Source organism: Leopardus geoffroyi, chromosome A3, assembly GCF_018350155.1.
Source record: "Leopardus geoffroyi isolate Oge1 chromosome A3, O.geoffroyi_Oge1_pat1.0, whole genome shotgun sequence".
Classification (NCBI taxonomy): domain Eukaryota; kingdom Metazoa; phylum Chordata; class Mammalia; order Carnivora; family Felidae; genus Leopardus; species Leopardus geoffroyi.
In genome coordinates, this window is record NC_059336.1 from 81,369,547 (window position 1) to 81,390,719 (window position 21,173).

Sequence of the window (21,173 nt, forward strand, 5' to 3'; positions counted from 1 at the left end):
AAGTCTCAGATGCGTACGTACGGGGGATGTAGCTAACAGATCTGTATCTCCTCCCTCAAGTTCCACATGCCTCCCCTCCCACCAATTGCTGGGCGCCATCAGGCAGGTCCTTTCCCTTAAGCACAAATCTTCTGCTCATCGCTGTCTTCCAATCACAGCTGCCGGCCCTCAGGGACTACTTTGCAATCCGCGAAGAGCGCAGGGAGAAGGGAGTGAGTGGGCCCTCTGACCTCGGGAAGTGTAGTTCAACACTTGAAGGAAATGAGTTGGAGAGTGCGCCAGAATCTGGGCAGCATAAACTACAGTTCCCAGAGGGCGCTGCGGTTGGGAGCTTTTTCTTTTTCACATCGCTCGCCCTCCGTAAGTCCGTTCTGCGGTAGAGGTGACCGGATTCGCGGAGGCTCGTTTTGCAGGTGCTGAAATTGTTCGCGCAGTTCCTAATCATGGTGAGTGTGGGCCCCTGCATCCTGCTTACCTTCGACCTTCGCGCCCTTGTGTGGGGTTTCTTGTACTTGAAGGACTTGTTGAGAGAGGGAGGGAGGGGACGGCTGTGCAAAGCACTGTCCTTGGAGGGCTTTAGTAAAGCCTCGAATCCTCTTTTGGGGGTTTTCGCAGTGACCCAGTAATTGGGACGGGGTTGATTTCCACCTAGGGGCTCTTACAAGGACTCCAGAGAAGTTCATCACTGGAGAGGCGCGATCTCAGTCCTGCTGCATGGCGGGGATGCAAAATAAGAAGCTGCGGGTTTTCTCCAAAGCACAATTATAGGGTTCGATAAGGATGATATGGGAGGAGGGGTGTTGGATCTTAACCTCTTTTTCTTCCTTGAGCCCATAGTGTTTTTTAAAGGCTTTTCTCACAAAGCCCTTGAAAGCAGAGAGCCCTTGGTTAAAGATAGTGCTTACCAGGTGCTCCAGATTACAATCGACGTTTTCAAGAGCTGTGTTTCCGCCATATCTAATTTCACAAAATGTTATTTAAAACCTGCTCATTGATCTTTTGTAAAACCAGGAAGTGGTGCAGTGGCGGCATCACTAGCACTGATCTGTGTGTTACGAATTATAGAGCCACTACTTTTAATATTACACAATGTAACCATCTTGTGAAGGTGTGGGTACCTAGATCACCATATTTTGTCTCTGCTGCAAGGGGGGGGAGGGGGAGGTGAGGCAACTCTGACGTAGAAATAATCTGCATGCTGTTTGAAGGTGACATTTGACATCAGACAGAAATTTCTTCAGTACTTGTATTTATAGTTCAAGTTGTTCTTCCTCCATTATTTCCGCTGTATTTAAATGAATTGGAATTTTTCCTGAACCCGATAAGCCGTATTTTGAAGGTAAGGGGTTACTACCTCCTCTACCTTTATAAGGGGCCAGTGGTAACAGCTACTAATTCTTAGTAGCTACTAACTCTTAAATCTCGGTTTCTTACTTATAATTAGTCATTTAAACGATGGTTTGGTCTCTGACCTAATAATCTTAGCAAGAATGCAGGGTACTTAGAGAACCTGAGACTTTATAATTTTAGAACTGGATAGGACCTTTTAAATTCATCTTGATAAATCTGCCCTACTTCAAATCTTAAAATTGTGTTCAATGAAACCCAAAGAATTATTTGCTCAAGGTCATACACCGGTTTGCTCCCAAGGGTCTTACAGCTTTTTTCACCCTACCATATTGTGCCGTACAATTACCAAGTTATTTTGAAAATTTATTTTCAGTAGCTGAGGTTCTGGAGGCAGATACAAGTTCATACTGCAGATACAAACTGAAGTATTTTATCAGCATTTATATTACCTGATAGCTTTATTCCCTGCAATTCAGAATATTGTAATTCTAGGATTGGAAGGGAATTTGGAGATTATTTAATCTAATTTTAAAAGGTAGCCTGGTGATTGCACGCTAACAGTGGCAGAGCCTATTTAGGATTCTCGCTCCACCACCACCACCAACCTCCTTATCCCGCCCCTCACCCCGGTCTCTCTCTCAAAATAAATAAATAAAATAAAAGTAGCCTGAAGAGGTTAAACGATTTTCCCAAAGTCACAGAGAGAATCCTGGGCCCCCATTCTTAGGTTGTTTTGCTACGCAGTAGATAAAACCAGGCCTCGCCCCGAGAAGGTCACCCGGGCACCAGAGAACACAGAGATGTCCATAAGAAAAAATACTCCTGTCGGTTTCCTGAAACTGACAGCAGTCTCATGTGACTCAGTCTTCTTTCCTCCTCAGGAGAGGATGTGAACAATCATTGAGTTTAAAAGGGGCCATCTTTTGCAAGCTGTTCAAAGCAATTTTTTTTTTAAAGTGGGAATTGGGAGTGACAGCAAGAATTAACTGTATGAAGGAATCTAAATGATAGTTTGTCTTTTATATTACAGAAATAGATGTAAATTAGAAAGAAAAAAAACGAATACATGGGTTTTTCTGTAGAATAACAGAAGGAGCACTTCTATTCAAGCTTGACAACTGAGACATGCACAAGCGTCTGAATCTGCAGGAAGGTCATTAGAGCCCTGCCAAGAGCAAAGACATTCCTTCTTTGGATCTTGGCTGACTGCCCAGATGTCTAAGCAAAGAATAGTAACCTGTCTTCACACTGTAACGTTGTGGAAAGTCAGCAGGAATCTCCCACCCTCCTCCTTTTCAAATGCAGTGTTGCAAAGAGCAAAAAGAACCAAATACACACATCCTTTCCCATTTCATAATCAAACATTCAGACACTTGACTAGGCTTCCTATCCTCTTAACAAGACAGAATTACCTATCTGTGAAAATAATTTGCTCATGGACATAGAAGGAAACTGCTGAGATGGAATTAGTAGTTGTTCACTAGTTGGCCACAACCCCTTCCCTAAGGACTGTGGTCCTGGGAATACTTTTTTAGCAGCTAAAATTAATGCCTAAGATTGACTACATTACTGTGCTCTAACCATCTACCTGTAAGCTTTACAGATAGTGATACTCACTTTCCCCTTCATTTCTTATCCTGGCTTGCTTTACACTGAAGTAGCATGTGTTTATATGTTTCTTAACCCTGCACTTTCATTCATTCAACAAATATTTGTTGGACTCTATCTGGGCGTGCAAATTTGAGTCAAAGGTGGACCTCTCTCACTGCAAGGGGGTGGTGGTTCACAGTCCAGTAGAGAGTAACAGACATGTAAGTAGAAAACCACAGGGTATAATACTCCTTAGAGGAAAATTTTATGGTGACAGAGACCTATAATTATAGTATTTGCTACATACTGTTCTTAATGCTTTTCTGTTAATTCCCTCAATCCTTTATAACTACCTTATTTGTTAGGTAGTGCTGTCATTATCTACATTTTACTGTGTGGAAACTGAATACGGAGAGGTTAACTAACTTGCCAAAAACATACAGCGAATGAGTAGTAAAGTCAGGATTTAAAACCAGAACCTCTGGGTCTAGAGGCTATCTCTGTATTACACACTGCCACCTTTCTAGCCCTTGTTTTAGAAAACTGGGTTATCCTCTTGTTTCCTGCACATGGTTCAATAATGAATTCTCTGGCCTAAAGTAGTACCAAGTACATAATAAAGATTCATTAGTGTATTGTTTCATGAATGAAGTGAGATAACAGTTTATCAGTTGATTTATAAGACCCTATCATTAGAACTAGTGACATAATTTTGCCAACTATAGCTGGCTTTATTGTGGTCAGTAAGTTTCCAACCTTCTCAATGCGAGTATATACGAATAAAATATCTTAAACAAATTTTTAAAGCATGTTAGGTTTGCTTCCAAACAATTCTTTTACATTTCCAGGTTTTCAGTAGTCATTTCACAAGACCCAGCTATTCCTTCAGCAAGTATTTGAGCTCTAGCTACATGCCAGGCATTGTTGTAGGCAGTTGGAACACAAAGTAAATAAAATAGAATAAAATAAAATAAAAACAAAGCCCCTGGCCTTAAGTAGATTGCGCGCCTGGGTGGCTTCTGACTTCCACTCAGGTCATGATCTCAGTTTGTGAGTTCAAGCCCCACATCAGGCTCTTGTGCTGACAGCTTGGAGCCTGCTTCAGATTCTGTGTCTCCCTCTCTGCCCCTCCCCCACTCTCTCTCACTCTCTCTCTCAAAAATAATAAACATTTAAAAAAAAAAAGAGGGGCGTCTGGGTGGCTCAGTCAGTTGAGCTTCCGACTTCAGCTCAGGTCATGGTCTCGCAGGTCATGATGAGTTCAAGCCCCACGTGGGGCTCTGTGCTGACAAACAGCTCAGAGCCTGGAGCCTGCTTCGGATTCTGAATCTCCCTCTCCCTCCCCCTCCCCTGCTCATGCTCTGCCTCTCTCTGTCTCTCAAAAATAAATAAATGTTAAGAAATTAAAAAAAAAAAAAAGAAGATTGCATTCTAAAGAGAAGGGGAATAATTTCTTCCTCTATTCCCCTTTCCTCACCCACTCTACTTCAAGGGAAGAGGAGAAAATGACAATTAACATGTAAAGGCCATATGATAAAAAATAACCATATACAATTAGTTTTAGTATTCTTTATAAACCTAAAGTCTCTTTGGAAACAGAAGTATGTATTGTAATAAAATTGGTTTATTTGGGGAATTACCGTATTTTGTCTTTTTAGGGGTAGGGAAGGCCTAGGGGAAAAGTTGGTGAAGAGGATGGGGAAGAGACCTAGAAGGTCAAGGAATAACCTTCATAGTTAGTCTCCATAGTTTTCTCCTTTTTTCCACTCATACTCTGGTCACATCTTTGGGAAGAAAGCATACATTGTCTGCTATGTACAGACTTGTTTCTCTACAACAGTTGATACTTTGAGAATTTTTTCCTTTGATTTCTATGGGTACCAAATTGCTAAGTGCTGCTGACCTTCAGAGGTTAGGGTTGGAAGGTCATCGGACATAGTCTCCTTCTATCCCAAAGACATGACTCACCTGGAAGAGAGAATTCTAAATATAAAGAAATCACAGGCTTGTTTCACCATTCGTTTCAGTGGGCCACTTCTCTCCTGCCAGTAACAATATAGGTGACACAGTATAAGTCCATTTACCCAGCATTGTCAAGGAAAGGAACAGTTCACCTTGATTAAATGTTTCCATCTAAGTAAATGTATCCACTAAGTTCCAAACATTTTTGTTTAACTCTTTTTAAAAGAAATATTTCTATCTTTTTAATTCTCTGAGCTTCTTCTTTTTTTTTTTTAGTGACTCTGGATCATCATTTTGAATATTAGTTATTATTTTTGTCCATATGTCTGTGTTTTGTTCAGGATCTGTTAAGGTCTATAAGGCAACTTCTGTTATAACTATTATGCTCTCTGTACTTTTCTTTTAAAATTAATTTTCCCTTGGAATCAGGTTGTCAACTGTCAATGTATTATTTTGTTATTTAATACTAAAATTTATTATAATCAAGATATCATTTTCTTGTTTTTCTTTCTCCTTACATAAAAAATAAAGGCTTAATTTTCCTCCTTCAAGTAGTCAAGTTGAATCACGATTAATAGTTTCATTAAAATTTTCTGATTCATTATAAATAGAAAACTTTAGCCACTATTACTCCTCTTCCTGGTGTGAGGGTTCTATTGAGCAGGTGGGAGTGGGGAGATCTGCATAAGGCTCTAGTGACTACGAGAGTTTATATCACCATATAAGGCACCTCAACATCCTTAGGCCTATTTCAGTGGCAAAATAGCCTTAAAAAGATAGATACGATTTTGTAAGTAAATCCAGGTTTACAGAGGTAAATAACACCACAGAAATAACGCAGCCAAAGGATGGACACATGTTCCAGATTTGGGCATGCTGTGTTTACTGGACAAGTCTGAAATAAGTTAGTCCTCTACTAAGCCAAATGGTAAGAAACTTTAAAATTTCACAGTAACTTTTGGGGCACCTGGGAGGCTCAGTCGGTTGGGCGGCCGACTTTGGCTCAGGTCACGGTCTCGCGGTCATGAATTCGAGCCCCGCATCAGGCTCTGTGCTGACAGCTTAGAGCCTGGAGCCTGCTTCAGATTCTGTGTCTCCCTCTCTCTCTACCCCTCCCCCATTCGCACTCTGTCTCTCTCTGCATTTCAAAAATGAGTAAATGTTAAAAAAATTTTTTAATTTTACAGTAACTTTTAAAGTATATGGTTTTCTTGTTACAGAGAACATCCTGAACATCTTTAGGATACAACAGCGTTTGTAAATAAGATGTTAATTAATGAGTCTCTTTCATTACAGTCTGAACCAATCAGAGTTCTTGTGACTGGAGCAGCTGGTCAAATTGCATATTCACTGCTGTACAGTATTGGAAATGGATCTGTCTTTGGTAAAGACCAGGTAGGTCTTCTATATACCTCAAATCAAAATTAGAACATTGTCAATAAACCCTATATTTGGTTTCAAAGAAATGTTTAAATGATGAAGGAATGGGTATCCTAATAAATGTAGTAGGCACACTGCTATAAATGTAAGTGGTATCTTACTAATATGTGCTCTTCCAGGCATTGAAAATGCTTTGTAGATCAGAACTATTCCACATAACTGTATTTTGTTGACTGGGTACAGCCAGCAGGTATTAGTCCGTCAGTGGAAGGTTTTTACTAGTAACAGTAACTAGTAGAGTCATGTGGGAGAGAAAGCTACTGAATTAGGACTTCCTTGTTCGCCAGTGGTCTTTAGACACAAAATAGTTGGACGGGCAAATCTGCGTTCCAGTTTAAAGCAGGCACTCCCTATTCCAGCAGGTCTGGTTACACTAAAGTCCGTTTCTAAAGTATTCATCTATTATTTCTCTTCACCCATGGATATCAAGTTCTTCCTTCATGCCAGACACTATACTTAGCTTTTCATGAAATAAAATCAGATATACAGCTATGAACCATAAGAGTGAGCTGTGGCATGTTACTTCAATTTGGTATTTCTTCCCTGTATACTCCTTTAAAATTCAATAGTGGTGATCCTTTTACTTTGTCTATTAGCACACTGTTGCTGGTTTTCTAGCATTCCTTTTTCTGAAAGTGGGATGATAACCTGACCTCCTAAAATAATTATAACTAATAATGGGAATTATACACATACATACACCAAATAAGCAAAAACTCTGCAGGAGGACTTTTTTTGTGACTGAGTGACATAAGCTACACTGACAGATGCTGTCGTTGGCTATTTATTTGGCAGCCTATAATTCTTGTGCTGTTGGATATCACTCCCATGATGGGTGTCCTAGATGGTGTCCTAATGGAACTGCAAGACTGTGCCCTTCCCCTCCTGAAAGGTGAGTTGGGGTGGAGGAGAAAAGGATATTATAGTATTCTGTGTCATTCAAAAAAGAGATTTTTGACCAGCCTCTCAATTAGAAACTATTTCATAAAAGTGTTTTTGGGGGCGCCTGGGTGGCTCAGTCAGTTGAGCGGCCGACTTCGGCTTAGGTCATGATCTCGCGGTCCGTGAGTTCGAGCCCCGCGTCGGGCTCTGTACTGACAGCTCAGAGCCTGGAGCCTACTTCAGATTCTGTGTTTCCCTCTCACTCTGCCCCTCCCCTGTTCATGTCCTGTCTGTCTGTCTGTCTGTCTCTCTCTCTCTCTCTCTCTCTCTCTCTCTCAAAAATAAATAAAGATTAAAAAAAATTTTTTTTATATAAAAGTGTTTTTGTATTTTGAGCTACAACTACTTGGTAAGATGTATATCAAGAATAAATGAGGGTAAAAGCAAGAAATAACCCGTGTCGGTTAAAAACTATGCCTTTTTTCCAAGGTGCTTATATATGATATATCTAACTAAGCATAATATCACACAAGAGTTATACACCTGAGATTGTCTACATTATGTTGTTATTTAAAATCTATTTAACAAGTAATAGCGCCTTTAAAGGAGAACTTTTGAACTCTAAGTGATGTCTTCCAAAGCCATATTGCCGTGAGGCTGGAAATTGGTTAGTCCCTCACGTAGTCTCAACCCACAGCCGTTATCAGATTGAGATATAGCATAAATTGTCCTAATCGTATGCTGCATAGTTTGAAAGCCCATGAGAGTTCTGCTAAGAGCCTTTGAGAATCATTGAACTATTGCACAAATGTAAGACAGAAGTCTTTTCATCAAATTTCACGAACGTTTCATTAAAATATTAGGTCAAGTTGTAAACTAATTTGAATATTTTTCTTTACGTATACTTTCTTTATGATCTTTTTCTTTTAGTAAGGATTAATTAATAATATTCTCCTATAAGTTCACCCAGAACAAAATATATGCACACTCAAGAGAAACCATGCTCAGAATTAATATGTCTGTTCAATAGACATTTACTAGAAGGAGTACTTTGCTGCCTAAATCATGTGGGTGCATATTGTATAAGAGAGTGCAAGCTATTCTTCTGGCTCCCTTTCCTCACCCTCTCTTTTCTTTTCTTTTCTTTTCTTTTCTTTTTTCTTTTCTTTTTTTACATTGAAGTATAGTTGACATACAACTCACCCTCTTTTTCCAAATCAACTTTATTGCATTGTTGCATTTTTATTCCTTTCTCTGCTGAGTTCCTCTGCTCTGTCTAATGGGTCTAGTTAATAGCTTGTCCCCGATCAGCTGTGAACAGAGAGGGAAAGTTTTGCAAATAAGGATACATGTCATGGAAGAAGATTACCCCTGACTAAGTAATGTTTCTTTGTATACCTGTTGGGGGCTTTACAGCACCCTTACTGTGACACAAGTTGACCACCGTAAAAATTTACCAGTGACAATGCTGAATCCTGGTTGTCTTAGTCCATCTGGGCTACTATAACAAAAATACCATAGACTGAGTGGCTTACAAACAAAAATAATTCTCAGAGTTCTGGAGGTTAGGAAATCCAAGATTAAGGTACCAGCATGGTCACATTCTGGTGAGAAGCCAATTCCTGGTTCATGGACCACTGTCTTCCTGTGTCCTCGAAAAATGGAAGGGGTGAAGGAGCTCTCTGAGGCTTCTTTTATAAGGACACTAATCTCATTCATAACAGCTGTACCCTTCTAACCTAATCATCTCCCACAAGACCCCCACCTTTTAATACCATCACATTGGGGATTAGGTCTCAACATATGAATTTTGTGGGGGACAAAAACATTTAGTCTGTAGCACTAGTCGTGGCCTTTTTAATACTATCAACAAAGGAGAGTGATGATATATGTTCTTTAATCAAAAAACAAGTGGTGGATGTTTATTGGACTAACATAGTAGAATAGTGGTTGACCTCTGGACCAACCCAGGCTGGAATTATAGCTTCACTGCTTTTTGATGGCAGCTAATTAATCTCTTTAAACCTCTTTGTCTTCATGTATCAAATATTAAAGTTAAATTCAATAAAATAAAATTCATAGTGTTATTCCTGGCACAAAACTCCTCAATAAACATTATTTTGAAATGTGTGATTCAGATCTTAGACCTTAAAGTAATTACTACGTAAAAATAGATAAATTAGTTTCTCTTTCATGCTGTGGTAGTGTGAATAACAAATGTTGCTTTGAAAGTTATATATTATACCTTGTACAATCTTTGATTATAGAACAAACAGCTATAGAGTTTTTGGATTTGAAACAATTACTGAAATAGGAAAAGCAAAATAAATGTAATTTACATTTCTGCTGGTGTTCTGTTTGTTGACTATATTGTCTTTCCCTTCTTAGGCCCCTAAAACTTTAAACATTATGATATATAAATGTTAACATTTGCTACAAAGGGAAAGAAGTACTGGGTAGATGCAATGTGAAAAAGAAGACCTCAGACTTTGGTGTTTCAGTAGCTCTCCATATTTATTGCCATGTTCACAGATGTCATCGCAACAGATAAAGAAGATGTTGCCTTCAAAGACCTGGATGTGGCCATTCTTGTGGGCTCCATGCCAAGAAGGGATGGCATGGAGAGGAAAGATTTACTGAAAGCAAATGTGAAAATCTTCAAATGCCAGGGTGCAGCCTTGGAGAAATATGCCAAGAAGTCAGTTAAGGTGACCATATAGTATTTTATGGGGGTTTTCATTATCACCATTTAAAATTTGTTTCAGCATTTAAGTGGAGGCAAAATTATTTGCCTCCCACCCCCACCCCCACCCCAGTTCTGTGCTGTGGTCAGTAAATAGAGAATTTTGCTTGATAAAATTTTTTTTCCCTATAATGTAGAAATTTTTATTTAGAGGTTTTCAAAAATAGTTTGCTCATTACTGTGATATGGAAATTCAGTATTAATTTAGAGACTTCTAGAGAAGGCACAGAACTTTCTGGTGCCTTTTAGCTGTGTGGAAATATTTGTTCAGAATTTGGATTTGTGATTGTAGAGAGAGATGGCTGTAAGTTGCATTCTCAGCAATGAGAGGTGTGTCTTCTAAAATGCTCAGATATTCTCAATTCAGAGGAATTTTGATATGCTTGTCTCTTGAGGAGTGGAATTGGTGTAACTTCCTTTTTTCTTTGTGTTCAAGGTACTTTATTTCTAAATTTGCCTTATTACTATAATAAGGCCTCTTTTACCAATTAAATATCAGTTAACTAGAACTTAGTTGTCATAGCTAAAAGGCTTACTGATTAGAGGTTTTATTGATTTTGATAGTTATTCTTCCCTGTCTTGACTTTTTTTTTCCCCCTATCCTGACCTTAAACAAAGGTAAGAGAAAATGTTTAAGATTTTTAAAGTTGCCAATTACAATGTTCTATTATAATAATATACATATATCTGAATTTTTGCTTTGTGTAGAATTCATTTCAAATAGCTTACTTTTATCTTCTATAGTCATTAATAGAAAACAGTAGAAATAAGTTGAGGAGAAATCCATAGGTCTCAAAAAATGACGTTGTTTGGACTGCTCCAGGCTGCTTGGAGTTGTGGTACTGCTTCCACAATAATTAATCCCTCAGCCAAAAGTGTCCTTTTTAGGGAAATACACAGTGACACTGGAGTACTTAGGGGCATTGGGGTATCATGTCTTCAGCTTGCTCTCAAATGGGCCAAAAAAAAGAAAAAAAAAAGACTAAGGATATAGTGTGTGTGTGTGTGTGTGTGTGTGTGTGTGTGTGTGTGTGTGTGGAGAGAGAGAGGAGAGAGATGGAGCAAGTTGGGGAATCTGGGTAAAAAGGATGTGGGAGGTAGTCTCTGTATTATTCTTGCAGCTTTTCGGTAAGTTTGCATTATTTCCTGGTAAGTATATAATTTTATTAAAGATTTTATTTTCTTTTTTTTAACGTTTATGTATTTTTGAGACAGAGAGAGACAGAGTATGAACAGGGGAGGAGCAGAGTGAGAGGGAGACACAGAATCCGAAACAGGCTCCAGGCTCCGAGCTGTCAGCACAGAGCCCGACGCGGGGCTCGAACTCACGGACCGTGAGATCGTGACCCGAGCCGAAGTTGGCCGCTTAACCGACTGAGCCACCCAGGCGCCCCAAGATTTTAAAAACTTGAATGAAAAAGTCCACGGTGGATTTTTCTGTATATTTTCCTATACTGTATTATAATGCAGTGTATCCTGTACCTCCCCCCCCAAAAAAAAAAGTAGCCTAAAATGCTTTCTTCTAAGGATTCTTCTCCCTTCTCAGTAGGTATGGATGGGTAGGATTTGGTAATCTGTAATTTAGCAAATCCCAGTTAAGATTAGGTACGATTGAAAATACTCTCAGTTAATAAAGACAAATCATTGTCCTAAAGTGAACTGCTCAAGTAGAATTTCTTTCTTGGATTACTTTTATGGAAGGAAATTTTATGGAAGGAAGGGAAAAAAAAAAAAAAGAAGGAAAATTTTATGAATGAATTGATGTCTTAGAGCCTTGGATTACTTAGGGTTTTGTGTGTGTGTGTGTGTGTGTGTGGCAATTAGATAAATGATTTGTCTCTGTTTTGGCACAAAACAGAATAGAAAGACATGGACCTCAGGTCTTGGACACTGCCACCTGGAAAGCAACTTGTGTACATACTGGTAGCTTTCTTAAAGACACGTTTTGAGTAATTGTACCAAACACTAACAATGGGGTGGAAATACAGTAGAAACTGCAGTGGTAACTTTGCCTATTTTGTTCACACAAACTTGACACAAAGACTATATGTTACACATTCGTCAGTCCTATTCTAAGATAGTTTAGTTAATCAGTATGTGGTCTATAACGGTGCTATGCCTCCTAGGTTATTGTGGTGGGAAACCCAGCCAATACCAACTGCCTGACTGCTTGCAAGTCGGCACCGTCCATCCCCAAGGAGAACTTCAGTTGCTTGACTCGTTTGGATCACAACCGAGCTAAAGCTCAGGTAGGAAAACACCTTTTAAAATCTTATGAATGTTCAACTTTAAAACCTTTTTCTCTCACTTTTAAAGTAGCTGAAACTTACTTTTTTATTTTATTGTTTTTGTTTAGTAGGAAGCTTTTCTCATTTATTAGGGAGTCTTTAAATCTAGTCTCTTAAGGAGGCTGAGCTTCATACTTAATTTTCTCAACTATAGGGGTGCCTGGGTGGCTCAGTCGGCTAAGTGTCTGACTCTTGGTTTCAGCTCGGGTCATGATCTCACGGTTCGTGAGCTCGAGCCCTGCATCAAGCTCTGCGCTAAGAGCGCAGAGCCTGCTTGTTATCTCTCGCTCTCCCTTTCTCTCTGCCCTTCCAATGCTCTCTTGTTCTCTCTTTCAGAATAAATAAACTTAAAAAAATTTTTTGAAAAAAAATTTTCTTGACTATATTTCATTTGCTAACTATATTTAAAATGCTGTTCCTAATGTTCTTACTGTAGTAGTTAAAAAATCAGTCATTAGTATAGATAATTAACATGACAATGCATAGTTGATTTTTGTGAGATATATAGAACATTATAGAAAGAAAGATTTCAGTTTTTTGTGTTTTATGTGATTGTTTCCTTTTTCCCTATAGCTAAGCAATCAGATTCAGATTTTTTAATTTTATATCTAATTTTATTTTTATGTCTTCTTAATATTCTACATTGTTTCCATAAAACTTCTTAATTACCACTTCTTAGCAACTAAATTTTAATTGTTCTCAAGTGCCCTTACCCCTTGGAGTCATAGATAAATGTGCCAAGGAGTCAGTGACCAGGGTAATAACAGTAACCTTTTAAAAAAATGAGAAGCCATGGCCAATTATCTGTACTAGTCTCCTAGGTTTTATTGGGTCTAGACAATCCTGGTGCCCTTCAAAAGCCATGACAAAGTTCAGGGTTCTTGGACATAACCTCTTTCCTTTTCCTTAACACTTTTCTGACCATGCCTCCTCATAAACAGGTCATCACTGTTAGGTAGTGTATGAATTTAGTCCTTTTTCTTCATTTTTAGAAATTATTTTATGTTAGAGAGCATGAGTGGGGGAGAGGGGCAAAGGGAGAGGGAGGGAGAAATCTTGAGCAGGCTCCACACTCAGCACAGAGCTCAATACAAGGCTCATTCCCATGACCCTGGGATCATGATGACCTTAGCCAAAATCAAGAGTTGGACACTCAACTGACTGAGCCACATAGGCTCCCTGCTGTTTCTTCTAAAGAACGCAACTTTGTTGGGGCATCTGAGTGGCTCAGTCAGTTAAGCGTCCAGCTCTTGATTTCAGTTCAAGTCATGATCTCATGGTTCATGAGATCAAGTCCCATGTCAGGTCTGTGCTGACAGCACAGAACCTGTTTGGGATTCATTCTCTCTCTCTCTCTCTCTCTCTCTCTCTCTCTCTCTCTGCCCCACCCTCGTTCATTCTCTCTCTGTCTCTCTCAAAATGAATAAACATTTTTTTAAAAACAATTTTAGTTTCAAGAAAAGTTTTTGTCAAAAGATGGTGTGAGGTCTAAGTTGAAAAACCACTGCTTTAAACTGAGAATTGATCAACTTTCAGCTGTGGAGTACCTAGTAAAGAAGAAAAGAATTGATACTTGTTAAGCTTCTACCCTAAGTGGAATGGTCTACATGTAATTTATCATTTAATTCTTCTAATAACCATATGAGGTATGTTATTATCTGTATTTTACAGATAAGAAACCTGAAGCCCAGAGAGGTCAGGGACCCTGCCACCTGGATTCATCTGAGTCCAAACCCCTAGGTGTGTTCTTAGGTAGCAGGGTCAGGTGACCTAAGTCCGCTCTTACTAGTTCTGTGACCTTGAGAAAAAGTATATTTAAGGTATGAAATGGGATAATAATTCTGTCTATCTCAAAGGGAAGCTATGTGGATTAAATAAGATCTACATTAAGCCCTTATCATGGTACCTGTCACATAGTAAAACTAAAAGTGGGTTGCTCTTATTATTAATGATTTGTAGTAGTAGTAGTAAGAAGGATATAACCAAAAGTTGAGAAGAGCCATACCTCAGATACATCTCCTTGGATATTCAATTAATTTAGAAGGCCATCCGATAACAAGCTTAAATTGCAGATATTTCCTGTGAGGCTTTAGGCTGTGAGCTGTCTTTACCTTACTTTTTAGCTAGAACCTGGTGGGTGGAAGGAACGGGAGTTAGTTTGAATGAGTGGAGACATTTGGGTACTACGAAACATTGTTGAATTTCTTGGCTCTGGATTGCAAGATGGTTACCTACATGCAACAGGGAAAAAGGTAAGGACCCTGACAAACTCGGTTTTCTGCTGTTTGAACTGAGGCCTTGGTGGAGGCAGGCACTGGAAAATTCTGCTTACAGAGGTACTATTAAGTGACACTTTGTCCCAGTGCCTGAAACCCTTTTCCCTGTAAGGGCAAAAGTCTAATGAGGAAAGAGAAAAAAAGCAGTCGCTAGACTTTAACTTTTGGCACATGTTCCAGCATGTCAGTCTGGCACAGTGAGAGCTTGTAGGAAGTTTTTGAAAAAGCAGTTTCTTCCTCCCATAGAAGTTGTTAATCCAGTGAGAAAAATAACAAATGCAAAGACTATTTCATACATGAATGTTGCTAGTCTTAACGTAGTTCATTTTGGAAATCAGGGCCTAGCTACCTAGTGACTGTCTAACACCTGCAGAATTCCCCTGTGTATTTGCAAACCAGAGCTGCATATGTATGCTGACAGGGTAATTTGCCAGTACAACTAGTTAGCTGGTACCAGAGGGAAGAAATTTACTAGGGCTGGAGAATCAGTCCAAAACTGTTTAACAGGTCTACATGGCAGACATGACAGCATCTAATGGAGCAAGGAAGTGCAATCCTGGATACAAGTGAATTTAGACTTGCTCTGACACGAATGAAATTTAGAAACTACATCTGCAAAGTATTGGCCTTTGCTGTCCAGACAGAAATGGATTAACTCAGTAAATTAAAAAAAAAAAAAAAAAAAAAAAAAAAAAAGAGGAAGTAGGCAAAGGACAAAAGAAGGAAGGAGCTTCCTGGAGGGAGGAGAGGCCTGGAAGCAGTTTGTCTTCACTGTACCCTGGAGCAGTTAAGGCTGGCATTCAGCAAAGGTATAGGTTCTTAGTTCTTGGTAACAGACATCTTAGGTTGCTTGCCCTGGGTAAATTTTCCCTTTTCTCTATGATAACTACTAAATACAAGTAAGAGCAATTCTTCCCAAGTCCAGGAAGGTCATAGCACAGAAAATGGTACTCATTGTACCTCATACCACTCTACCTCGACCACTAAGCAGATCAGTAGCTGGATTCTCTAGAAACAAGCTATCCAACTACTTTGTGAAGACTGATGTGCTTTAATAGTCCTAATACTTGCAGAACTCTAGATGAAGCAGGGTTTAGATGAGAAGTGATTTAAATGTCAGAAACAAAATTTTAAGTTAATTTTTAAAAATCATTCGATTATGGGAATGCAAACTGGTACAGCCACTCTGGAAGACAGTGTGGAAGTTCCTCAAAAAATTAAAAATAGATCTACCCTAGGACCCAGCAATAGCACTGCTAGGAATTTACCCAAGGGATACAGGAGTACTGATGCATAGGGGCACTTGTACCCCAGTGTTTATAGCAGCACTTTCAACAATAGCCAAACTATGGAAAGAGCCTCAATGTCCATCAACTGATGAATGGATAGAGAGATTGTGGTTTATATACACAATGGAGTACTATGTGGCAATGAGAAAGAATGAAATATGGCCCTTTGTAGCAACATGGATGGAACTGGAGAGTGTGATGCTAAGTGAAATAAGCCATACAGAGAAAGACAGATACCATATGGTTTCACTCTTATGTGGATCCTGAGAAACTTAACAGAAGACCATGGGGGAGGAGAAGGGGGAAAAAAAAGTTAGGGAGGGAGGCAAACCATAAGAGACTCTTAAAAACTGAGAATAAATTCAGAGTTGATGGGGGGTGGTAGGGAGGGGAAAGTGGGTGATGGGCATTGAGGTGGGTACCTGTTGGGATGAGCACTGGGTGTTGTATGGAAACCAATTTGACAATAAATTTCATATTTAAAAAAAATCCTCCAGGGGCGCCTGGGTGGCGCAGTCGGTTAAGCGTCCGACTTCAGCCAGGTCACGATCTCGCGGTCCGTGAGTTCGAGCCCCGCGTCAGGCTCTGGGCTAATGGCTCAGAGCCTGGAGCCTGTTTCCGATTCTGTGTCTCCCTCTCTCTGCCCCTCCCCTGTTCATGCTCTGTCTCTCTCTGTCCCAAAAATAAATAAACGTTGAAAAAAAAAATTAAAAAAAAAAAAAATCCTCCAATTACTATAGGATTTAATTTTTTTAATGTTTATTTTTGAGACACAGAGCACTAGTGGGGGAGGGACAGGGAGGAAGGGAGACAGTCCAAAGCAGGCTCAGCACTGTCAGTGCAAAGCCTGAGCCATGAGAGATCACAACCTGAGCCAAAATCAGACACCCAACCGACTGAGCCATCCACGCGTCCCTAACTATTGTAGGATTTAAGAAACAAGTCTCAATTTTAAGGGTTATAGTGAAAGTGAACACAATTTGATTTTTATTTGCTGGAATAAATTAGGGTAAAGATGAATCAAATCATTGAAAGCATTTTAGGTATTGGCCTTGTCCATTAGTGTCCTTTTTGGTTGGTTGGTTGGTTGGTTGGTTCTATTGCTTTTTACTCTTTATTTTGGAATATAGACTAAGAAGTTACAAAAATAGTACAGAGAATCCCTGTACTTTTTTATACTGTTTAATGCCTTTAAGACCCATCCAAGTTGTTGCCTGTATCAATAGTTTACTCCTTTTTATTATTTGTTCAGTTATTCCCATTTATTTCATTATATGGAAGGACCACCATTTCTAACCATTCTTGAAGGACTTTGGGGTTGTTTCCAATTTGGGGCTATCCTTATTGTTTTTAAATCTTCTTAAATTATCAGAGTATATATTCTTTGGATGGAGTGCCTTTATTGATGTATGCAAAAGCTGTGAACTCTGGCACAGCTATTTTTCTCTCCCATTCTACTGGTAATATGAAAGAAAGAGAAATCACCCACAGTGTTACCCTAACACATTCAGTTCTTAAAAATTTTTTCCCAAAACATTCCCTTCTGGTCCATCATAATTCTACTGTCTAATTAAGAACAAATTATACATGTAACTAACCATAATTTCTTTTTGCAAATTATCTTATCAGGCAATAACAAAATTAGTGAACTGATTTTGTTTATTTAAATCTTTCAAAACATAACTTTTTTTTTTTTTTCCAAGTTTATTTATTTATTTATTCATTTTGAGAGAGAGAAAGTGCAAGCCAGGGAGGGGCAGAGAGGGAAGGAGAGAGAGAATCCCAAGCAGGCTCTGCACTGTCAGTGCAGAGCCCAACGTGGGGCTTGAACCCATGAACTGTGAGATCATGATCTGAGCGGAGGTTGGATGCTTAACTGACTGAGCCACCCAGGCGCCCCAAACATAACTTTCTAACCCTTTGTGTGGCTACATAGTATAATTGATAGTCATGTGACTATAAGGCATGCAGGATCCTAGAGTACTTTTTTTTTTTTTTTAAGTTTTTTGGGTTTTTTTAAGTAATCTCTACATTCAGCATGGACCGCCTACTCATGACCCCAAGATCAAGAGTTGTATGCTCCCCCAACCGAGCCAGCGAGATGTCCCCTAAAGTGCTTTTTGAACCTACAATGAGAAATTGTTAGTTCTGGTATCATTTTAGAGACATTTAGAGTCTTTCCTTTGGTTCCCTGTTCTATAAACTGAGGACAGTCATACTTTTGGTAATCTGAATCCCTTCCCACTCCAAAATTTCATAGGATTATTTGAAATTTAGCTAATTCATTTTTATGATATATAATAAAAATTTCCCCTAAATGTGGAGAAAATCCCATATTCTAACCTGATTCTCAGAAGTGCTGAGGAGACATCTCTAAGTAAGTATTAACAACAAAGCAAAGGTCACATTTATATATTCAGACCATATTAATCTCTTGCTGGTGTTTTATATTTGATAAACCCACTATACTGATAAGTCAGGCACAAACTGAGGTGCTCTTTGCTCTCAAATAGTCTACTTTGTAATCTTTTGGGTTCACGTTTTGTTTATACAATTGAGCTTTAGGAAATAACCAAGCAGTAAATTAATATAATAATAATTAACACTATATTATTTTACAAATCAATATAACTTGTGTGTTTTCTTGAAGTTTCAGAGGCTTTTTATTTTAAGGGTTTGTCAGGCAAATTTGAAATAAAAAGCATTTGTCTAAGTAATGTGTTTGTTTTCTATTTCACTAGATTGCTCTTAAACTTGGTGTGACTTCTGATGATGTAAAGAATGTCATTATCTGGGGAAACCATTCCTCAACTCAGTATCCAGATGTCAGCCATGCCAAGGTGAAACTGCATGGAAAGGAAGTTGGTGTTTACGATGCTCTGAAAGATGACAGCTGGCTCAAAGGAGAATTCATCACAGTAAGAAAAATCTCTTAACAGCCATGCATAAAGAACTCTTGAGAAACACACCATATTGCTGACCTGAGTGTCTCTCCAAGGGATGGGGGTGGAGTGGTTCTCAAGGAGAGCAGGCCTTTCCCAGTTGCTCTGGTGACTACATACATTCTTTGCAGGTCATACACAGCCATCTTGATCCAGTCAGATCTGATCTGTTGTGTGGCAGTCAAGATTGATTGCTAAAATGAGAAAAAACTAAAGTTCCCTCCAGTCATCCAGTTCATCTTTATAACGAGATCCATTTCTTTATATGGAATGTAGTAAACTCTGTGTGGATTTGTAGTTTCCTTTTTTCAGAAAGACTGGTGCTTATAATTCAGATAGGTTGGTAAGGCCCACACCAGGTAGTTGAATGATTTTGGAGGGGAAGACATTAAACTATGATTGCAGTCTTTCATCCCAGGATTAGCTCAGAATTGATAAAAACTCTGCTCTCATGATCAAGTAATACTGTCTCTGCCTGTCCCCAACCAGACTGTGCAGCAGCGTGGTGCTGCTGTCATCAAGGCTCGAAAGCTGTCCAGCGCAATGTCTGCTGCAAAAGCCATCTGTGACCATGTCAGAGACATCTGGTTTGGAACCCCAGAGGTGAGGACTCAGTGATCTGTACAGGCCGCTCTTTCATTTTTGGCCTCTGATGTTGTGCTGTGAAAAGAACATAACCTTGCAGTCAGGAAGGTTAGGTTTATATCCCAGCTCAGCTGCCTCCACTGGCTGAAAAATCTTGGGAAAGTTACTTAAACTTTGTGAACCATTTGATTATCTTTTACATGGCATTTCTCACAGGGTTGTTAAGGGTTAGATGAGATGATATATGGAAAACACCTAGCACACCTGGCAACTGTGACTTTTTTCCTAAAACCTATATTAAGGCCATAGCTTCCTCATTTAGAAAATGAGAATTCAGTTTCTCTGGCCTGCTTCTCACAAGGATTGGAGGAGTGGAATGAGATAATAACACATGGAAGTTAACCTGTCATGGAAGTGCCTGGTGATGCTTCCTTATACAGTATTGAAGTCAGGCACATAGTAAGAAAGCATTACCTGGTTTAGTTTTGTTAATTCATGTTCATTTGCTTGTGTGAACTAATTCCTAAGCACCATGAGAATATACAACATTGATTATTGTTTTTAGGGAGAATTTGTGTCCATGGGCATTATCTCTGATGGCAACCCCTATGGTATTCCTGATGATCTGCTGTACTCATTCCCTGTTACAATCAAGGTATGGTATTTTAGGGTTATTTCCCTCTGTTCCCTTCTGGGAGAGTAGTTACATATTTTTATTAATATTGGTATGTTAGTCTAGAAAGTTGTTCTTTTACTAAGTTAGACATTTTTCTCAACTTTAAAATTGTATGAAGCACAACTTCAGGGTACTAAAAGATTGAAATTAATCTGGAAAGCAAGATTCACCTCTTGTCACTAGATGTACTTTGTTATTATGCCTCTAATATTGGATGCCTACCAATAGTATCTTATTTTTATTATGACCATATGAAAGTCATTAGTTTTTTTTTTTAACGTTTGCTAATTAAATCCTCATTTAAAGATTTTTTTTCTAGATTAAATGAGTTTTAAATCCAAGTGTTGAATTTTTACCAGAATTATATGTTAGTTAAGATCTGGATTTTGATTTGCTTCTTTAGAATCAGACTTTAAAAACAGATACTCCTGTAGCGTAAAGTTCAATCTGAGTTGTTGCTTGCTGGAAGATCCATTCTCATTTAATTGTAAATCTTTTATTTGCAATTATTTTCAAACAGAACAAGACCTGGAAGGTTGTTGAAGGTCTCACTATTAATGATTTCTCTCGTGAGAAGATGGATCTAACTGCAAAGGAACTGGCAGAAGAAAAAGAAACTGCTTTTGAATTTCTCTCTTCTGCCTGACTAGACAATCATTTTGATGTTACTAAAAGCTCCAGAGCTGAAGAATCTAAATGTCGTCTTTGACTCTCGTAACCAAATAACAATAATGCTATACTTAAATTACTTGCGAAAAAACAACACATTTGAAAGATTGTGTGCTTCTTGGTATAAATTTGTGACAGTTTATCATCATGCTGTTAGTGCTGCATTCTAAATAAAATATATATTCAAATGAAAACGACTCAGACTCTAATTTCCAGCTAACATTTCATTTCTGTTCAGAAAACAAACTTGCATGTGTCCCAGTTTAGTACTGTGATTTCTTTTTTAACCAGAGAAAAGCAGTAAAGATGGAAAATGTTACAAAATAAAGCATAATTCTCTTCTCATAAACAGGATAGGAAAATCCATCTTGTGATAATGAATCAGTCTACTGTAGAATATATTTTTAAACATCCCTACATTAGACTATTAAACACTTACATATTTTAAATCTTAAAGGTTAGTTCATGCACTGTAGATAAT

At 38.6% G+C, this 21,173-nt stretch overlaps 1 protein-coding gene across 1 annotated transcript; it reads left to right on the top strand.

Annotated features, from left to right (window-relative positions):
• Positions 1–5: 5 nt before the first annotated feature.
• On the top strand, positions 6–20,886 carry MDH1 (malate dehydrogenase 1). The gene is made up of 9 exons (XM_045446224.1): positions 6–446; positions 6,199–6,297; positions 7,138–7,234; positions 9,757–9,932; positions 12,094–12,216; positions 18,562–18,738; positions 19,252–19,365; positions 19,913–20,002; positions 20,544–20,886. The coding sequence occupies exons 1-9, from the start codon at positions 444–446 to the stop codon at positions 20,667–20,669; spliced, it is 1,005 nt and encodes a 334-aa protein (XP_045302180.1). The 5' UTR covers positions 6–443; the 3' UTR covers positions 20,670–20,886.
• Positions 20,887–21,173: the final 287 nt, after the last annotated feature.